At 47.9% G+C, this 18023-nt stretch overlaps 1 protein-coding gene across 1 annotated transcript; it reads right to left on the bottom strand.

The window, feature by feature from the left end:
• Positions 1 to 64: 64 nt before the first annotated feature.
• LOC104008670 (uncharacterized) lies at positions 65 to 18016 on the bottom strand. Its single transcript, XM_087756831.1, has 20 exons — positions 17781 to 18016; positions 17634 to 17690; positions 16048 to 16085; positions 14716 to 14856; positions 13082 to 13144; positions 11815 to 11935; positions 11294 to 11386; positions 10105 to 10265; positions 8915 to 9000; positions 8614 to 8697; positions 7317 to 7379; positions 7100 to 7177; positions 6919 to 7007; positions 6142 to 6178; positions 4716 to 4864; positions 4437 to 4499; positions 4045 to 4120; positions 3297 to 3381; positions 3028 to 3115; positions 65 to 2464 (listed from the first exon to the last, which is right to left on the bottom strand). The coding sequence occupies exons 1-20, from the start codon at positions 17934 to 17936 to the stop codon at positions 2354 to 2356; spliced, it is 1839 nt and encodes a 612-aa protein (XP_087612957.1). The 5' UTR covers positions 17937 to 18016; the 3' UTR covers positions 65 to 2353.
• Between the last annotated feature and the right edge of the window lie 7 nt (positions 18017 to 18023).

The raw sequence follows: 18023 nt of genomic DNA, 5'->3' as shown, positions 1-18023 counted from the left end.
CTGATGTGCTCCCAGTTTAGGGAAAGGGAGGAAGCAGTGTGTGGAAAGACAAAGTTACTGCCAGTCAGTAAAAGCTCTCAGTTCTTATTCCCGCTGTTAGCAAGATCCAAGTATTGTTTTTAAAAAATAGCAAACTTTACGGTAGGACTCGATGATCTTAAAGGTCTTTTCCAACCTAAACAATTCTATGATTCGCTTTAGCTCCTATCTGTCTTCCTAGTAACTTGTGTTCCCTCCCTCTACCTAGAGAATGAACTAAATATTGAAATTATAATTTCAGGGTAGTGTATCATCTAGGAAGGTATTTGAAATAAATAGCTTCATCTAGTAGGATGGTAATTGATTATTTTAAACATCCATCTCTAATCCCTTGAGTAATAGCATTAAATTAGGGAATATTCAGCCATTTCCTTCAAGCAGTTATGTTCCCGGCAGAAATTTATTCTTGTCAAACACTTATCAACTCCCTTATTGCTATACAATGCATCTCAGCAGTGTTTCACTCTAAGGTATGTTGCTAGTGTTTAATAACTTATCATTAATAATAGAGGAAATACTTTGCTTTTAAACTCTTCTTCATAAAGCTTAACTATACTAGAATCTAGTGAAAAAAAAAATAGTTGTGGCAGTATCACATAGAGGAAGTGAAGATGAAAGGCAATATTGACCATATAATTAATTTAGCTGTGGATGCTGGTGACAGCTGATGGTAGCAGCTGATGCTTTAACTCAGGTAATTCAGGAGGAGACGGCAATGCAATGTTCTTCCATTCAGATGCCATCTGACTTTTACCTTCAGCCGTTAGTAAAGTGCTAGCTCTGTTCAAAGAGTGGATATGTATGGGGGGAAAAAACCCAAACTGTACTGAGGTTGGGAGAAACTGCAACTACTTTCTGTTCCTTCTTTCCTTCCAAGCGAAGAATACAGCCATCCTCTCCGCTCCCGTCTGTAGGACAGCTTCTCCAGCAGCCTGCTCACAAGCCCAGGATACCTGATGAGGCAGGCAACGGGAGATGCCTCCGAGCATTAACCCCAAACTCCAAAACGCACACAAATGCTTAGCCTTGGTTACTCCTAGGCCTCTTCTTATCTTTCACGTGGCCCTAGCGCTGCTGGCAGGACACGGGTACTTGGGAGTTTACAGTCTGGGGCCTCTCAGGGAACCACAGGACTGTGGCTTAGAGCCATGTCATCCTTTACGTAGTATAGCCTCATGTTTAATCCAGCTCTTAATTCTACCTTGATTACTTCAGGAGGGTACAGCTGGGATGAGAGGGAGTTGGCTTCTTACCTAGAGCAAGCTCTTTGCTGCACGTGGCTTTGTGCAACCCCTTTCTTGCACCCGGCTTTGACTCTTGCCGGTAGCTCAGCAGCGTTTCCTACTTTCAGTACCACACAAATTTCACCTGTTTGTAACAGCTGGCTCAGCACCCCTTAAGCAGTATTTCACAGCATGACCAACTAGTTTCTTCCATTTGGACACCTAAATGATGTAAGCTTATACTTAAGCAACCAGTGGGAGAAAAGAGGTTCTCCAAGGCTTAGTTTGGGAAATAGAGATGTGCAACAGAAAGCCAGAACCCTGAACCGGGGCTTTGGGTCACGGAGGGGATGAGGGTTCGTGCTCTGCTTTTTCCTCCCCGTGCTTGTAAGGCTGAAGGCAGGTAGGGCTGCTCGCGCAGTGAGTGCAGCCGTGCTTTCTGCAACAGTCAGACTGACCTTACGCCGTTTGCAACGTAAGGCACAGAAGCAGAGTGACACTTCTGTAGCGACAGGCTTTTTATTTTGCTCTGAGGGACTAAGTAAGGGGCCACGACACACACTACCTAATTGCAGGTATGTTAAGATCCTCCTCATTCCAAGGGAGCTAGGAATTATTTCTTGAGGGAAGCTGCCTCTCCCCCTCAAACCAGTACCTTTGTTCTCTCCTGGAGCTGGAGGAGTTCTGCGAGAAGGCTTAAGGTCTAGGGATTGTACTTTTCCGTGCACAGTAGTGTGAACTGCCCGCACGCAGTCCTGTACCTGCAACTGTCTTCCGTCTTTACACAGGACGCCTATGTGGAAAGAAGGTGCAGAAGATAGTTGCAGCTTCCCCTTTTGGCAAAAACACAGCAAGGAACTAGCTAGCACAGTTGGTCTCCCCAGCACAAACTGGACCATCCGATAACAAACAGGGAGCAGAAATGATGCCTGCTCAGCATCAGTGCCTGCTGAGATCAGTGTTCCTCCCCATTCCTCAAACGGGCCTGCTCCTAAGCCTTATTCTGATGAAAGCTGAAAACAAGTCCACTCTAATACTTAGTCAGGTCAGACTAGGAAAAGAAAGACACATTCCCCATCTTGGTCACTCCGTCATGCGAGGATGTCGTAATAAATGGATGGTTTTTTAGTCTGGTAACGAAACTGCTCTAGCTTCAGGCCAATCCTCAGAAGAACAGCTTCATCCCACCATTTTGCCATGACCTGGGAGAAGATGAAAGGCAGAGAGAGAAAGGAGAAGGAGGGGAAAAAAAAATAGCATCATCACATACAGATGCTCTTGAAAGCCCTGCAAAACATAACTTTTTTCCTCAACAGCACCAAAAGGACACATGCTTTTCCCTTCTACCCCTGTAAGTATGGCATCACTGCATTTGGGATAAAGGCAGTTGTGCGACTTTGGACATTTACCTTTCATTTAAAAGAGAGCCATTTCAAGAGGGAAAGGAGTAAGGAAGGACTTAAAGAATTACAGAACTGAGAAATAAGGAAAAGAGAGGGAAGAGTAGTGACAAATAGCGGGTACTGATGCAAGTAGACAGGGAGAGAGAGAAATCTACCTCCCAGATACCTGCAGAGTCCCTCTGCCATTCAGGAGTGAGTTACTCTGAGGCAAGTCTCTTCACCCGCAAGTTAAAACTTGACTACCAGTACCTGCGAACTCCTCAAGTGTGCTGTGTGGAACAGCAGGAACCTGGCTGTAGTGGTTCAGGACAAAGCCAGCTGGGGATTTTGTGAGCCAGCATTCACAAAGAGCCAATGCTCACCTGGAGGCTGATGGGAAGCCCAGCAGTAGAGTATCCAATGGGGACCACAAGGCCTGGAATCCCAGTGAAGTTACCAAGCTGCATGAACCTGGGGGAAAAGCTGTTGTTAGCATTCCTGCCTTGGGACAGCAGCAAAGCCATCCTTTTTTGGGAGAGGCAGCTAGGATCGCTCTCTCCTGCTTTACAGCCTGAGCTCCTTCAGTTAGTGCAGCGAGTCTCCAGCTGTTCCCAAACTTTTGCTTCTGTAGCGCAAGCAGCGCTCTTCTTACCTCATGGACCGGGCTGTGAAGGACAAATCGCTGCTGCCAGTCAGGAGGTCAGATTCATAGATTCTTGGGGCAGTGCAAGCAACAGCTGTGGAGGAATCACAGAATGACTGAGACTGAAAGGGACCTCAGGAGGTCATCTTGTCTAGCCTTCTGTCTCAAGGACGGTCAGCTAGAGCAGGTTGCCCAGGACCATGTCCGAATGGCTTTTGAATATCCCCAGGGATGGAGATTCCACAGCCTCTCTGGGCAACCTGATCCAGTGCTTAAAGAGCAAAGGAAGAAACAGGCAGTGCGCAATCTTCCAAGGAACAGCTCGGTTCATTAAAGCCACATGTTTGATATACATTGGTGATGCAAACTCATGCCCCTGGAATGCAATCAAGTCACTGGGATTTATGAATTAAGCAGTTAGTTTCTGTTTAGAGCAAGAACATTTGCATACATAAGCAGATGTCCAGTCCCTCCTGTGTAAACGTGCTGGCTCTGTCACTCCTGTTTCAAGTACCAAGAAAGAGTTTCTCACTGCCATGGATATAAGCAGTAAGTCTAGAAATACACAGCAAATCTAGAAAAGCACAGCAGTCTTTCTAACCAGGCTGCATTATCTTCTAAAGGCCTGAGGCACAGCAAAGTCTTTGCACAAAAGTCATGCTCTTAAAATTGGGGAGGGAAAGTTAATGGAGTAACTGTTCTTAAAATGCACCACACAGCTGCCGGGGACCAGCTCTTTGGGCAAGGCTGCCGATACCTGGTGTAAGGATACAGTTCACAGTGGTGAAGATCTCTCGCAAAAATCTCATGCTCCGAGTTCTCTGTCGATTTGCCTGCAAGCAGAGAGACTACTGTCTGACCGGGCCCTCTTGGTTCATGAGGCTCATGTTTGATGATGACAGACTCTGCCCATCAGAGCCTACGCCTTTGCAAAAGAAGACACCATTCCTGCAATTTGGAATCGACAGGCAGGACACCAATCCACGGTCCTCTGTGGTGCCCCACCATTCAGTACGCTTTCACAGCGGAGGGCAGTACAGCTGGGTGATATCTTTCCACGTGTACGGGGAGGTTAAGAGAATCCTCTACCCCACCTTTACCGTTTCACTAGGTGCCTCCCTTCAGCCTTCACCACAGTATGTTCCTTACCGTAATATAATCCAGAGCGGTGAACTGGGAAGCCAAGGCCAGGTTAGCCCGAGTGTCCAAATTCTGAAAGAGAAAACACCGATCATGGCTCTGCTTGCAAAAATCTGAACATGACAGCCCAGGAGTTCTCTTGCAGGTCTCCTCTCCTGTACCAGCAGTCATCCAACAAGTGGTTTGTCATAGAAAAAGCAGGAGAGCCTCAGGTTTCTCGTTGACATGACATTTGTTCTGTATTAGCCGGGACAACTACTGCCACTGATCCAAGCTGCTGCTACTTACCATGTCCTGGTAATGTTTATTGAAGTCAGGTTGCAGGAAATCCCTCATCTCACTGAGAATGCAGATGACATGGGCTACTCGCACTTCCTCCATCTCTGGAAGAGACACTGCAACCACGCTGGCTCCCAAACTCTGCAGGTGCTCCACAGCTGAGTACAGAACAGGTGAAGCACAGAGAGCATCCGTGAGTTCACCAAATGTCACAGAAGGGCTGTGAATCCCCACCCCCTCGAGAAGTTAGAGACCCCACCGGCCGTTAGGAGGCAAGCATCTTCAGTGCATCACGTGGCACGCAGACTGCTGCAGCCGCTTCTCGTAGGTAAAAGCCTTCAGCCTAACTAGATCTCAATATTCCCACAGGGCAGGGGCAGGGGCTTGCAGACAGGTTCCTAACTTAGCCGCTACATTTCGGGCAAGTTCATCTCCTCCCTCTAGCCCCCCAGTTAACCCAAAGAGTAAAGGTGCCTGCCAATGCTTCCCCGAGCACTTGACATGACTGGTATTTTACCAGCCTAAAGTGATTATTTAGCACCATGAGATTCCCATTCAAAGCCTCTTCTCAACCATAATGGTAGAGGAACCTGGGGGACACTCAAGAGACCAGGTCAACAGTACAGGTTCACTAAATCCTGATGCACTTTAGCAAGGCTGAACACCAGGACTTCGGGAAAAGTGAATCTTTTGCAGCCTAAAAAAAAAAAATCCCCTTCTTTCTTTGACCCCAACTTCTTCGTAAATACCCAAGCGTGCCTATTTCACTGGCTTGTGGCGCATCTCTCCTAAGAAAACTCTACACATGTGAGGGTCTATGGAAATAAGGAGGCTGAAGAAAATGCAGGCAAACAAAGCCTGAATACTGTGAGCTGTCTCAGCTCCGATGCATAGAAGGCCAACTACTACACCAGGCATTGTAGAGTCTTTCTCCCCCACTCCCCCAAGTACTCACCAGGGTCAATTTTGCTTAGTCTAAAATCTGACAAAGCCACCCTAAAGGCACCATTTGGTTGATTTCAAGGAAATACCAGAAGACTGGATACATCACAAAGACCTAGCCCTGTCTCCCCTACTGAACATTATGTTGTGAAACGAGTCCCCCCCTTAAAAGTCTTTTACCATTGAAGCTTGCAGAGTAAGTGTTACTGAGCACAGATCTGTCTTTATACAGACAGAGGCTCAGCACACTGGATTGCATTCTTCCATTGTAACCCGACAATGGAAAAATGGAAAAGCTGCCGAGCTTTTTAACCCTCAGCAGTCAGGAGGGCTTCCCTAATACAAAGCTACTGTTGTTTGTCCAGCCAGACCTCTTTAAGCATCTGCCTTTACGGACTTCAGGTGAGATCTTTTTAATGCACACATAAGAGGAGCACCAAGTGATACCATGACATCAGGCAGAATAAGAGACTTACAAACTTTTCCTCTTTACCTTTCTCACAGATGGACAGGACTTCAGCATCACATGCCTGGACAAAAAGAGGAAAGAACTAAGCAGACTTTAGTCACTGCCCTCCTTTCCTTGGTGAGCACACTCACCAGGTCTTCGGTCCTCATGGAGCTTTCCGTGTTCCTGTCCCTAACAGTAGTGAAACACAGCCCTCCAGGACTGCCTTAGGCCACCTGCTCCAAGAAAACAGCTTGCAGGTCATACCCCTATGGAGGAGGAAAGGTCATCTTTTCCAGAGGAGAGGATGTTCCTCTTCCGCACTGGAGCAGAGCCAGAAAGAGCCCTTGTTTTCATCCATGGAAGAAATCCTGAGCACATTTGTGGGGTTGCATTACAATTGCCAAGCGCTACTAGCTTGCAAGTCCAGTTTCTACACTGGAATGATGAAATACCATTCAGCAGCTACAGCGTTGTCACAAATGGATACACCTATTTTCCTCATTTGATTTTAAACTAACTGCCTTTTGTAATCAGTTCAGAAGCATTGCTTCCAATAGAAGCAGAAGTATGAGGAAGCATACTGCCATCAACTGTACAGTCGTTACCTTTCCTCATGCCTTCAACAGACTGTTACTCAAAAGGCTGCCTTAGGAAAAAATCCATCCCTGTCGATGTTTTCACCCAGGCTATATTTTCTTCCAATTATAGGACTAAATATGAGAAGCTCTAATGATGACAGGCAAGAGAACAGTGAATGCACTGAACTCCTTCAAAATCTCATTTTGCAAAGCAGCAGAAAGAGAGAGGTAGAACAGGCACCTTAAAAAACGTCCAGTCCACTCCCAGTTTTAAGCCTTTCAGGTCAGGAGCACACATATCAGATAGGGTTGCTTTGGGCTGTTTCAGTCCTGCAGGGAACAAACAAGAGTTCCTTCTTTTATCTAGGATGCCTCTAGGAAGGCAGAGCACCTGGGCTCAGGGAGGGAGAGGACTCACCTACCATACGGATAGAGTGGATCCGGCTCAGCCAGGATACTGTAAACAATGGCTGCATCTGCCACCGAGGTACAGATAGGGCCTGTAAAAGAGACCAGTTATAAAAATGTGACAAGGGGTAAATAGTACCTTCCTCCCAAGATCTTTTGTAGGCACAGATTGCCTCCCCTGTGAGAACACCACACAGCAAGGTCCCTGAAGTGCAGCACAAATCCTCTTACCTACGCTGACTGTGGAGTAGGAGAGTGGCAAGCTGCCATGAGAACTGATGCGCCCAAACGTACCTAGAGAAAAAGAAATGGGCAGTTACCTAGACACCAGCAGTCGCTGGTAAGATCTGACCTAGATGGCTCTGGTACACCCAGTCGGTAAGCAACACATGCCTGCCAGTCACTTTCACGTCTGCCTCTTCAGAGCCCAGTCACTCATCTTTCAATACCCTGTTCTGCTCGCCATGATCTGTCTCATCAGTGAAACAGATGCGTTCAACAAATAGTGAAACTGTTTTCCCCCGTAAGAAATTATTTACTTGAGGGGAAATACGTGCAGGGACATTTTGAAATACATGCATTTAAATATGCAGAAGCAGCATCTACGGTATGGAGGATGGACAGGCAGGAGCAGGATTATCAACAGCAGGAGATACCACACCCTGGGAGATCTCACGCGCTTCACCAGTGAGACTTCGTGCCTCACACCAGCTGACATCTGTGAGTACTCGTATCGCCTTTCTGACCAGTTACATTTTTGTCATCGTCATCATTATCTTCCTCAGATTAATCAAGATGAATCAAGTTGATCACATGTGAAGGATGGAAAAACAGAGTAATGGCTGAGTATCTGGTCTCAGATGAAGCAGCCAAGATCCTTCAGAATGATAAACCATTCCAAAAAGCTGGCATCTCTTCCAAGTGACAACCCTGCCTCACCACCTCCCATGCTGTAGACACTGCCCTGTGCATTTCTTATGTCTTCTGCACATTCCCCTTGATTACATTAATTCTTACTGCAAAAACGGCATTGCTGCTTCTTGTAACACTGAGGTAAGAGGGAATGGCTACATCCTGGTTTCATACAAGCCTATTACCAGGTTTAACTTACCAGATACAAGTCTGAGCAGCATCAGCCTCTCCATATAATTGGGCTTATGGCAAACCATCGTGGGTGGAGATGCTTTTCACCAGCTCACTACAGATACCCAACTATGTTGGGAACACCTCCCAGCAGAGAAGGAAGATTGGAGAGGGACGAGTGGGTAGAAAGAAAAGCAGCAAGCATGTTTTGTTTAGCATTTGACTCAAATAAGTTAGGTTTTTTTGAACATCCGTTCAACAGCCAGTACTGAGAAGACTTCCACTCTGCCAGTCCAACCCACGTGACTCTCAGTGTTATACTCCAGAGTTTCTCCGGTTGAGTTTTACTTGACCGGAATTAATGGACCGTGCCTGACTTGTTTGTGGCATTCTATCTGATACAGCAAACACGACACACACCCCCTCCATGATTAAAGGGCTCTACCTTTCAGCCCCACCACACCGCATAACGAAGCAGGAATCCTCACAGAGCCGCCTCCATCTGTGCCAATAGCCACCGGGCAGAGACCTACAAAAAAACCCCACACATTGGCCTGTGATCAGAGAGGCATTGTGTTGCCCTGTCCATTCTACCAGCAGCTGTAGCCAAGACAGCACACAGAGCTCTCTGTTCAGCTAGGAGTTCCCTCCAGCTTCTAAACCCACTCATAAAAACTAAATGCCTGAGGTACTTTGGCTCAGGACCTTCCTCCCACCACCCCTGAACTCCGTTTAGGACCACCTACCTGCTGCTACAGCTGCTGCTGACCCACTGGAGCTCCCACCTGTGAAGTGGTTAGGCTTGTAGGGATTCCTAGGGATCTTGTGGTACCTGAGGCAGACAAATAGTGTTCAATCTTTTCCTAGGAAGGACTGCGTGTACTACAGGGCAGGAAAAGATCCAGAAACACAGCTCAGGGATTCTGATCTCTTAGTAAAGAGATACCATTGCATCCCAGGTAGTGCTATGTCCCTAGAAAACAAGACGCAAAAAAGACTTCTGTCTCAGAGTCCAATCTCTTCTTACCATAAGCAGCCTGTCCACAAGAGACAGACTCAAAGCAAGAGAAAGGATGCCGCTCCAGCTCTCCTGTCTGCGACAGCACTGTCCCATTACTGCATGCCACAGTGCATTATGCAGTTCCAAAAGGTGGAGAAATTGGTGGCCAGCAATTCTTACAGACAAGCAAGTCAGCATCCCCAGCTCTGCCTTTTACTCCAGAGCAGCAGCTCCCAAAGTTTCCAGTCTGACCACAGTCCCCAGACACCAAGGAGACCTGCCAGGCGGCGGGGGATCCAGCTGACCTCACGCAGTGAGGAAATGCCCTGGCACATTGTCGCAGCTGAGGGGGAGCCCCAGTTCCGTCCAGCTGCACACGCACAAAGCGTGGCTCTGCACATGGCTTATCAAGGCTGTGAGGACCATCGCTCTGCATTCCCAGCTTGGCTGTAGCTGGAGAATTCACAACAGTAAAGCAAATTCCAATGAACCTGTTTTAGCTAGGAAATAAGAACACTGCATTCTCCTGAGATGACTGTGCCTTTTCCCACTGTTCTGGGCCTTTAGCCATTACTGTGACTGAGCATTAGATTACTATTTATTTGTTTTATGTCACTGCTTTTGTCTACCACTCATCCTGTAAACATTCACACCTCCAGGCGTGTAAGGCCTGGCAAACCAAGTTCCTTACTCAGCAGACACCACTTGGATCCTCTCCTTCCTTTGGTTTCAGGAGCCTTCAGGCTTCCATAGCTACTCTGACCCTCAAATCTACAATGCTGGGTTTTCATACGCCCGGGATTCTCCCTGCACAAGGTGCTTCCGTCAGTTTTATTCTCACATGCTTGCCCTATTTTTGTGCCCTTCCCTGTCAGTTCTGGACAGACTTTTAGGTCTTTCTAGACCCAGAGGAAGAGAGGGGAAAGGGATTTTTACCTATTAGGGTTGCATCCAGTTGTTCCAGTCCCTAGTTCATGCATGTTTGAGACCCCAATAATGATAGCCCCAGCCTCTCGCAGCTTCTTGACCACAGTAGCATCTTCTGTTTCGGGCTCTGTCCCAAGATACACTGTTCCCACTCGGTGATGATAAGGTACCTTAGCAAGAAGACACCTTATTATTCATCCTCAAACCCTGGCAAGGTAGGCAGGCACACGTGCATGCTTCACATGCACACTTCAACTCCACAACAGATCCCAGACACGAGGACCCACAGAGGTAAGTAAGGGCTAGGAAGCTTCACCCTTCAACTTGTCCTGTGTTGGTTTCTGTTAGGAGAGACACGTAACCCTTCAGTATTTGGTGCTTCTCCCTTGCAGAGGAGTCCTTTTAATACCATGATACAGAAAAGCAGAAACATGTAGATGGCCAAAAGTCTGCCTCCCTGCTGCGATGCAATTGCTATGCCCAGAGGCTGCAGAACAGTCACCTTGGCCCCAGAGCACACAGGAGCTCTATTTTCCATTTTTCTACAGACAGAGCTGCAGTGTTTCAGATCTGCAGCGCTTTGAAGCAAGGCATCAAGATTAGATGGATGCCAAAATACCAGATGGACTCATTTTCAGGGTATGCTAAGTACTCTTCACTTCAATGCAGCAATGGCAGAATCTGTACATAAACAGACTCCCACCCTATGGGTAGGTCTCTGCAGAGCCTACGACAGCTTGATGGCACTGCCAGGAGTATTTAATGGTAACTGTTGTTAGGCCACAGGCAAAACTCCTTGTGAGTGGGAATTTTCAAAGTAACTTGCATAGTTCCGACACAAGTACATCCTTTAAGGTACGGAGAGAGGGATGGTTTGCCAGTGGAGCAGTCAGTGCCTGAGAAACAGACAGTTACACCCACCACTACAGATGCTTTCATACATTCTCATTTCATCCTAAGAGGGACTGTTCCCACCCTCACCCTCTACTCCCCATGGATTAGAGAGATCAGTACAAGATACGGAACACGTCTGCTGGCAAAACTTGTTAATCCTACTCATTACAAACCCACATACTGCCCCTTATTACAAGCATATTCTCAGGCTTCTGCCGAGGCGTTGGCCTTAAAACCGTGTCACAGTGAGTTGTCCAGGTTGACCACCTGCAGCATGAACGGACAGCTAGACAAGGAAACTCACCACTTTGAACTCTTCTTTCACACACACTGGGATGCCATCCAGATAAGACAGGGTACATTTATTCCTGTAACGAGCAGTGGAAGCCTCAGCCATCTGCACAGAGAAAAAAACCCTATACGTTATATATATTTAGTCGAGCTGAAGGTCATTACCAGTATCAGAACAGATACCAAAAATGGCACTCTCAGGCTTCTACTAAGCCAAACCATAAAAGTTTCTTTCTTCTTCCACCATATGCTGATGGGAAGCTACTACTTGGAAGCATCTATGCTAACGGATGCCACATAAGTAGAGAAGTCCTGTTTTAAACATAGCTGTCCAGCAGGAAACAGATTGCTTTAATGCCACCTCTCTTTGCAGGAAGGAAAGCAAACTTGTTTGTAGTCCTCTACACAAGGAGGTAGGAAAAATGTACATATTTATCCGTGCAATATATCAGCAGAAGAGCCTCTGCCCCTTCTAATGGATGCTACTGCTCTTGGGGTGGCAGAGGCCCCTTTCCTACCAGAGGCAGACATTACCAGCATTATTTGCTCCTGGTCCCATTGCACTATCGCTCTGAGTGGGGGCGTGGATTTGTCGCAGTCCTCCAGCATGGCAATGATGTTCTTTGCTACCTGAGACGGTGTCAGCTTCCCACTCCTACAGGACAGGAGAAATTGGGACCTTGTTACAAGACCCCCACACCCACACACAGGGTTTGTCTCTCATGTAGCAAGACGGCAGCTGTCACAGCTGTAAGCAAGAACTATGTAAGAATCTGCGTGTGGTGATGATTTCAACACAGCTGACGCCATCAAGAGAGGAGACTCCCTTCCTTAAGGGGAGAATTTGCCTACACAGCACGCCCCCAACCCTTAGAGTAGGGGCAGGAGCTAGGAGAGTTACCTAGATATTCCTGAACCACCAGATAAACAGGGAAGGACAGCTGACAGCTTTACAGAGAGTCCTCAAGCTCCTGAAAGCCTAAGGCTATGAAATTCCCAGTAGCATGAGCTAGGACCAAGAGGCCAGCCACCTTTATACTGGCCTCCCGTTACAGAGAAGGGGCTCCCAGCAGTACTGCCATAAACCACCTTTACCAGCCAGGGCTTCCCTCCCACCACAAACACATCTATCTGGCTGACACGAAAGCCTCACAGTCAGGATGCACCTCTAACTCCAGACTGCAGCGTCAGCCTTTTGCTCCAAGGCCGCAGTCTACTGGCAGAGTTGGCCCTTGAGGAACACGTGCCCAGAGTGCAAGAGGATTTATCTGCGCGCTCCACATCCAGCACATGTCCCAGAGGCAACCAGGAGTTACCGAGCAGTCAACAGCTCGCAGAACCTCAGAGCTAGGGATGTGCTTCCAGCTGTTCCCGAGCTGGACATATTTACTTGGTGAAAGCAGTCAAACTGCTCACAGGAGCACAAGCAGCTGGGGAACCAAAGGATACTTCAGAGACCCACAGTATGTGCAACTCGCAACATCTAGATGAACCTTGATCTCCTTCTCACTTGTGTTTGGGCAAACAAGGTATGTAGAAATCTCCCCCAGAGAAGACTGACAATAAGTCAAGGAAAACAGCATTTAAACATCCTTGCAGGCTTGTAAAAGTTGCGCCAGCTCCCCAAGTTGGCTTTCCTTCATTATTTTACTAAAGGGAAAGGATTGCAAAGGGCGATGCTAAACAGTGGTACCTCAAGGACAACCCTAACAAAGAGATGCCTGACAGCTTGTGGAACAGTAGCAGCCCACAGCAGGGAAACATGCGAGACAGGTTGTTCCCAGACCACAATTTCACCTACCGGTAGCAGTCCAGGTAGTCTTTAATCCCTTTGAAGCTAAACCCATTGCTAGCAGAATCAGACCTGCAAAGAAAGGGTTAAAGAGGCAACTGTGAACCATCAAAGCCACCTCTGTTTAGACCTGCAGACTTCAGTACCACAGTCCAATGCAGGCTGGGCATCACCCACTTCCAGTAAACCTGCTGGTCACCGTTCGGACCGCTAGCCTATGCATTTCAGCTCACACTCTGTCAGACTCCTTGCACACACACAAGACACCAGGTACACTAAGGGTGTCACAAAAATACGGGGTCAGTCTTGCTGACACATTCTAGATGCTTCGTATTTCTGCTGCAATACAGCAGTTGCTAAACTGTTCAAAATCTATGCCAGGTTTACATTTGCTACTCACCACTGGAGCATTACAGAATAGCTAGAAAATACTGGTCAACCTACTCCCAGGCTCTCTGTCCCAAGTTTGATCCGGATAGCCAGCAGCACATACAGCGTGTGGTGCGGGAGTGGGAAGAGACATTATGCAGCACACACAAAGATTCACATCAGCAAACTGCTTAAAAATGAAATTGATGGCACTAGCACTTAAGAAATAGACCATTTCTCATCACAACAGGATGAATGTAAGATCATCTGAAGAGCCAGCTACAATTACTACTCCTGTGATGTCTCCATATCATTACCCAGACCAGAAGCCATATCCTGGAATAGGACAGCGTATGGCACTGTAATGTGCCGTGCAGGGAAGAGGCAAGGCTCCAGTAAGTAATACTCAATATATCACTGGTGGAGCTGGAGAGACAAGAACCAGAAGGCTGCACTTGCCCTGACCAATGCCTGTAGGAAATACATCCCTTCCTCTAAGGTCCCTTCCTCTAAAGTGAAGGAGCTGAAAGTTTTTCCTTGCTTTAGCTTAAGAACTCAAGCAGGGAGCAAGCTTAGTCTTGCTAAAAGCAGAGGTACATACAGAGAACCCACTCTCTGAGATGCTGATGAAGTGCAGCTCATAGACATCTTCAGTAACTACTGGACAGGCCCCCAACTAAGAAGAAAACCAGCTGGGGAGAACATTCACAGCAGCCCAGCTGCTCCCACCTCAGCAAGACAAGTGAGCCTGAGTAACGTTTTGCCTGGAATCTAGTGGGATTTAATCAAGTACAGACTGCAATCAAGAAGCTGAACAGGCTTTTAACCAAGCAATCTAACTAACAAAGCCTAATTTGTGGTGGATCGTTTTCTTTATACTCTATGTTCCTTCTCTCCTCCAAGCAACCCCTGTGTTTTCTTTGAGATTCCTTGCAGGCAAGAAACAGCTCACCTGCAAACTCACTTAAAGGGATGTATGTGCTGACTAGCCAACCACGAAGTGCATCTGCTCTAACAGTGCAACCACAGCCCTGGCAAGGGCGGAATTTGGTCTCTCCCCAGTAAGCAGACTCCCTGAGGCTTGTAGAAACTTCATATCGCTCGTAACTACTGGTGATTTATAAGTTACAAAAGGAAAGACAACTGACAGCACAATTTGTTTTGCAAAGTAGCCAGGCGTGGAAAAAGATTTTAATCCAACGACAGCTTCCCACTAATATAATAGTGCCCGCACGTGTGTTCTTCCACTCCACGCTTACACATCACATACTGACCTTGCATCTATCAGCTGCTCGATAATATCCGAAGTCCTTTTAGCCTCAGACTTGTCTTCCATAACCTCCGCAGCAACCTCCGGGATAAACGTGGGATCTTCGTGAATGTCAAGTGAACGCATGAGCGATAAGTTGTTCAGCCTGAAAGAGAGAGAGTCACTGCTAGAGTTCGCAAGCTCTACCATGACTAATTTTTCAGACTGCTCAGAGGTACCCTTACCCAAGAACATTTTGTCTTAGCAGTCTGCTCCCACAGCAGGGAGTTGCAACAGTTACAAGATAATCTCTCTCACACCTTTCCTAAAGGCAGCATCAAATCTATTCTGCTTGCTTAACAAAGCCTCTTACTTCTTGACATAAGGCCAGACAGCCTCTGTCAACCCAAGCTGGGAAAGAACTGGTGAAAGTTTTCGATTCACTTTAATTGGACATATCACCCACAGACCAATGAAGACAGGAATGGAGAGGAAAAGAAAAGGAGAAAGTAGTATAAGCCATACATTCAAGCACTAATTCTGTTAAAACAAGCACCTCTTCAGCCTTTTCCATGACCTGCTTCAACACAGTTCGTTCACAACCAAACGCAACAGGGATTGCAGCACGAGTCCAGGGCTTGGAACACGGAATGAAGCAAGGAAATCAAGACCCTGTCACAGATGTCAAGGAATGATCTGCTGTATAACAGCAGTGACACTTGTCTGCGTTTGATTCACTCAAAAAGCCCATGCCCCAAGTAAAAATTCAGGGGTACCAATTGTGTACGTAATACATTTCTCAGCGTCCTGATGACCCATCAAATGACGGGCAAACTATGTGAGCCACGTGTGAGCTTGCGGTTCCTGACACCTCTAACCTGGGTGGCTCTTAGTGCAATGTACACTTGAAAGCACAGTTTCTAAACAAAAACATAAATGAGAGAGAAGGAGAAAAGGCTGATCTAAAATAGTTAATTAAAAAAAACACGTCCGGCCTCATTTCCCCATGACTACTATTCTTTTACCACTGCTGGTGATAAACACAGCAGATTTGCACATCACCAAGCTTTGAAAGAAAGACTGCTCTTAGCAAAAGTACAGAAAGGCAAAGAGGTAAGCTGGCGAATTTCTATACGCTTGTCTGAGTGTGAAGAAAGGTTAATTTCTTCTGATAGAGACCCACTCCAACCAGAGTAGTTAAAAAAAATAACCTAGTAAACAACATCTGTGACATAAACTTGCTTACTCTCCCATCAAGTTATGCAGCTTCCCTCACAGATAACCTGCAAGTGGTGTGCAATGCAAATACCTTTAAAAAAAAAGAAACTTGGAGGGGGAGAAAACTCCCCACTCTTACCGTATGAAGAATGGCAGTAAGCAGATCTGTCCAAAAGCCTAGAAGAAAGTAAGCAGAAACACTGGTTTGCAGTAACTTTGACCTGAACACCTTCCTCGCTAGACAAGGAATGCTGAATGTGCTCACAATTGCTGCAGTCTCAGAGCACCCTAGAGAGCATGCAATGCTATGTAGTAAAAAAATAGCACAAATACTTTTATTTCAGGCCACAAAATTGGCCCAAAATGCTTTCCCCCCACCTCTCGTTTATATAAAGAGTGTACTCTTTTGGCTCTCCTGCCTTTGTCCTTCCCTGACTTGGCCTGGAAAGCCAGCAGCAGGAGGCTGCAACACTGTTAAGAGGCATATATATAGCTCCCATCTGTTACTTTCTTCATGTTCTGCAAATTATGCAAACATTGGATAAGGTAGAAGCTTATTATTTTTTTATCCCACTGTTAGGATCTTTCCTATCACTCAACCAGCTCCTGCAGTAAACGGAGTCAACTTGGAAAACCATGAGAAATTTAGAGACTCCATAGCAGCAGGCAGCTGAAAACACTCTTTCAATACCTTGGTTCCCAGTGTAGCAATGCCAGCGGTCCCAAGGAGACCAGCCTTGTTCTAGCCTGTCTTAATAGCTCAACAGCAGACTTCAAAAACCTGTTAAGGGATGTACAAATACAGTAGAAGTCTGAAACAAGGCTCACACTCCTAGATCCATGAAGTGATACGTTGCCTCACACATCACATAGGAATTACAATCTCTTTTTGAAAATACACTGCTCCTAATCTACATCTAATCTAAGACAGCACAATCCTGTAGGAGATTGAGTCTCTTGCGTCCCCCCTCCAAGGGGGATGTCAAGAAAGGAAACAAGCCCAGGGCCACGCACAGAAGCGGCCACAAAGCAAAGGATAAATAGGTATTCTGGTTGTTATATCCTGGAAAAAAGCCACTTGCAAGGCATTCTCATGAATAAACACACCCCATCGCTAGCTTTCGCTCCAGGCCCAACCAGCTGCCAAGCTCCGTAACAGGTCACACTGTTGAAACGAGACTTTCATGCCTAACCTTGACACTGGGTCCAAAGGCCCAGCAGCAACAAAATCCACCGGCTTTTGGGTGGATGGTGCCGCAAGGCGCTCGCTGCCAAGGGGACACAGGCTTTTCTCCCCCCAGCCCCCTGCCACATGGTGCCTCCTCCGCAAGGGCCTCGGCGGGAATCGACCACGCCAAAGCCCAAGGAAGAGCGCTGGGGGCACAGCCACCTCCACCGCCTTCTCGAAAACCCCGCTCAGGGGGCTTGAAGGACCTGACCCCCTTCCCGTCCGAGCAAAGCTGGCGGGGGCTGTATTCTGAGTCTGATGGCGGCTTCGGGCTCTCCACACCCTCCCACGACACCCTCACCCCAGAGGCCAGCTCTCTCTCCCCACAGCATCCCACCTGGGGGACAGGGTGAACCCAAAACTACACAGAGAAGCCGCAACCTCCCTACAGTTTCCCAACAAACGCGACTTTTACCTTCCCACCGAGACTCCCTCCCTCCGAAACCCCCAGCAACCTCGGGGTTTGCTGCCTTGTTTACCCGCCTGCCGCAACTCACCGTGTTGGCCACATGGACGAAGAGGCGCAGCCCGGAGCCGCACAGCCGCGGCGCCCACTGAGGAGAGGAGGCGAGAGGTGAGCGCCGGACCCCGCTCCCCGCCGCCGCCGCCGCCCCCCGCCCGCCCGCTCCCTCCCCGGCGCTCACGGTGTCCCGCGGCGGGCTGCGGCCCCGCGTCTCGGCCCGGCCCGGCTCCCGGCGGCGAAGCACGGCCCCCGCGTTGCCCGTGTGCCGCCGCACGCAGCACAGGTAGGCGGCGGCCGGCAGCAGCGAGAGGAGCAGCAGCAGCAGCAACGGCGCCATCACCGTCCTTCCTCCGAGCCCGGCGGCGGCGGCGAGGCCTCCGGCTGCCGGGGCGGTGCTCGGGCCTCGCCCCGCCTGCGGGCCGGC

Source organism: Nipponia nippon, unplaced genomic scaffold (genome assembly GCF_047370975.1).
Source record: "Nipponia nippon isolate SJK-2023a ecotype South Korea unplaced genomic scaffold, ASM4737097v1 scaffold_2, whole genome shotgun sequence".
NCBI classification, from domain to species: Eukaryota; Metazoa; Chordata; class Aves; order Pelecaniformes; family Threskiornithidae; genus Nipponia; species Nipponia nippon.
This window is presented reverse-complemented; position numbering and strand designations above follow the sequence as displayed.

Bases quoted from the DNA above. Each gene is read 5' to 3' on its own strand.
- LOC104008670 (XM_087756831.1), bottom strand. From the start codon at position 17,936: ATGGCGCCGTTGCTGCTGCTGCTGCTCCTCTCGCTGCTGCCGGCCGCC. The intron at 11,936-13,081 runs GTAGGTGAAATT...CCTGTCCTGTAG, and splicing joins GACTACCTGGACTGCTACCG to GAGTGGGAAGCTGACACCGT. The intron at 10,266-11,293 runs GTGAGTTTCCTT...CTTCTTGCTAAG, and splicing joins TGAAAGAAGAGTTCAAAGTG to GTACCTTATCATCACCGAGT.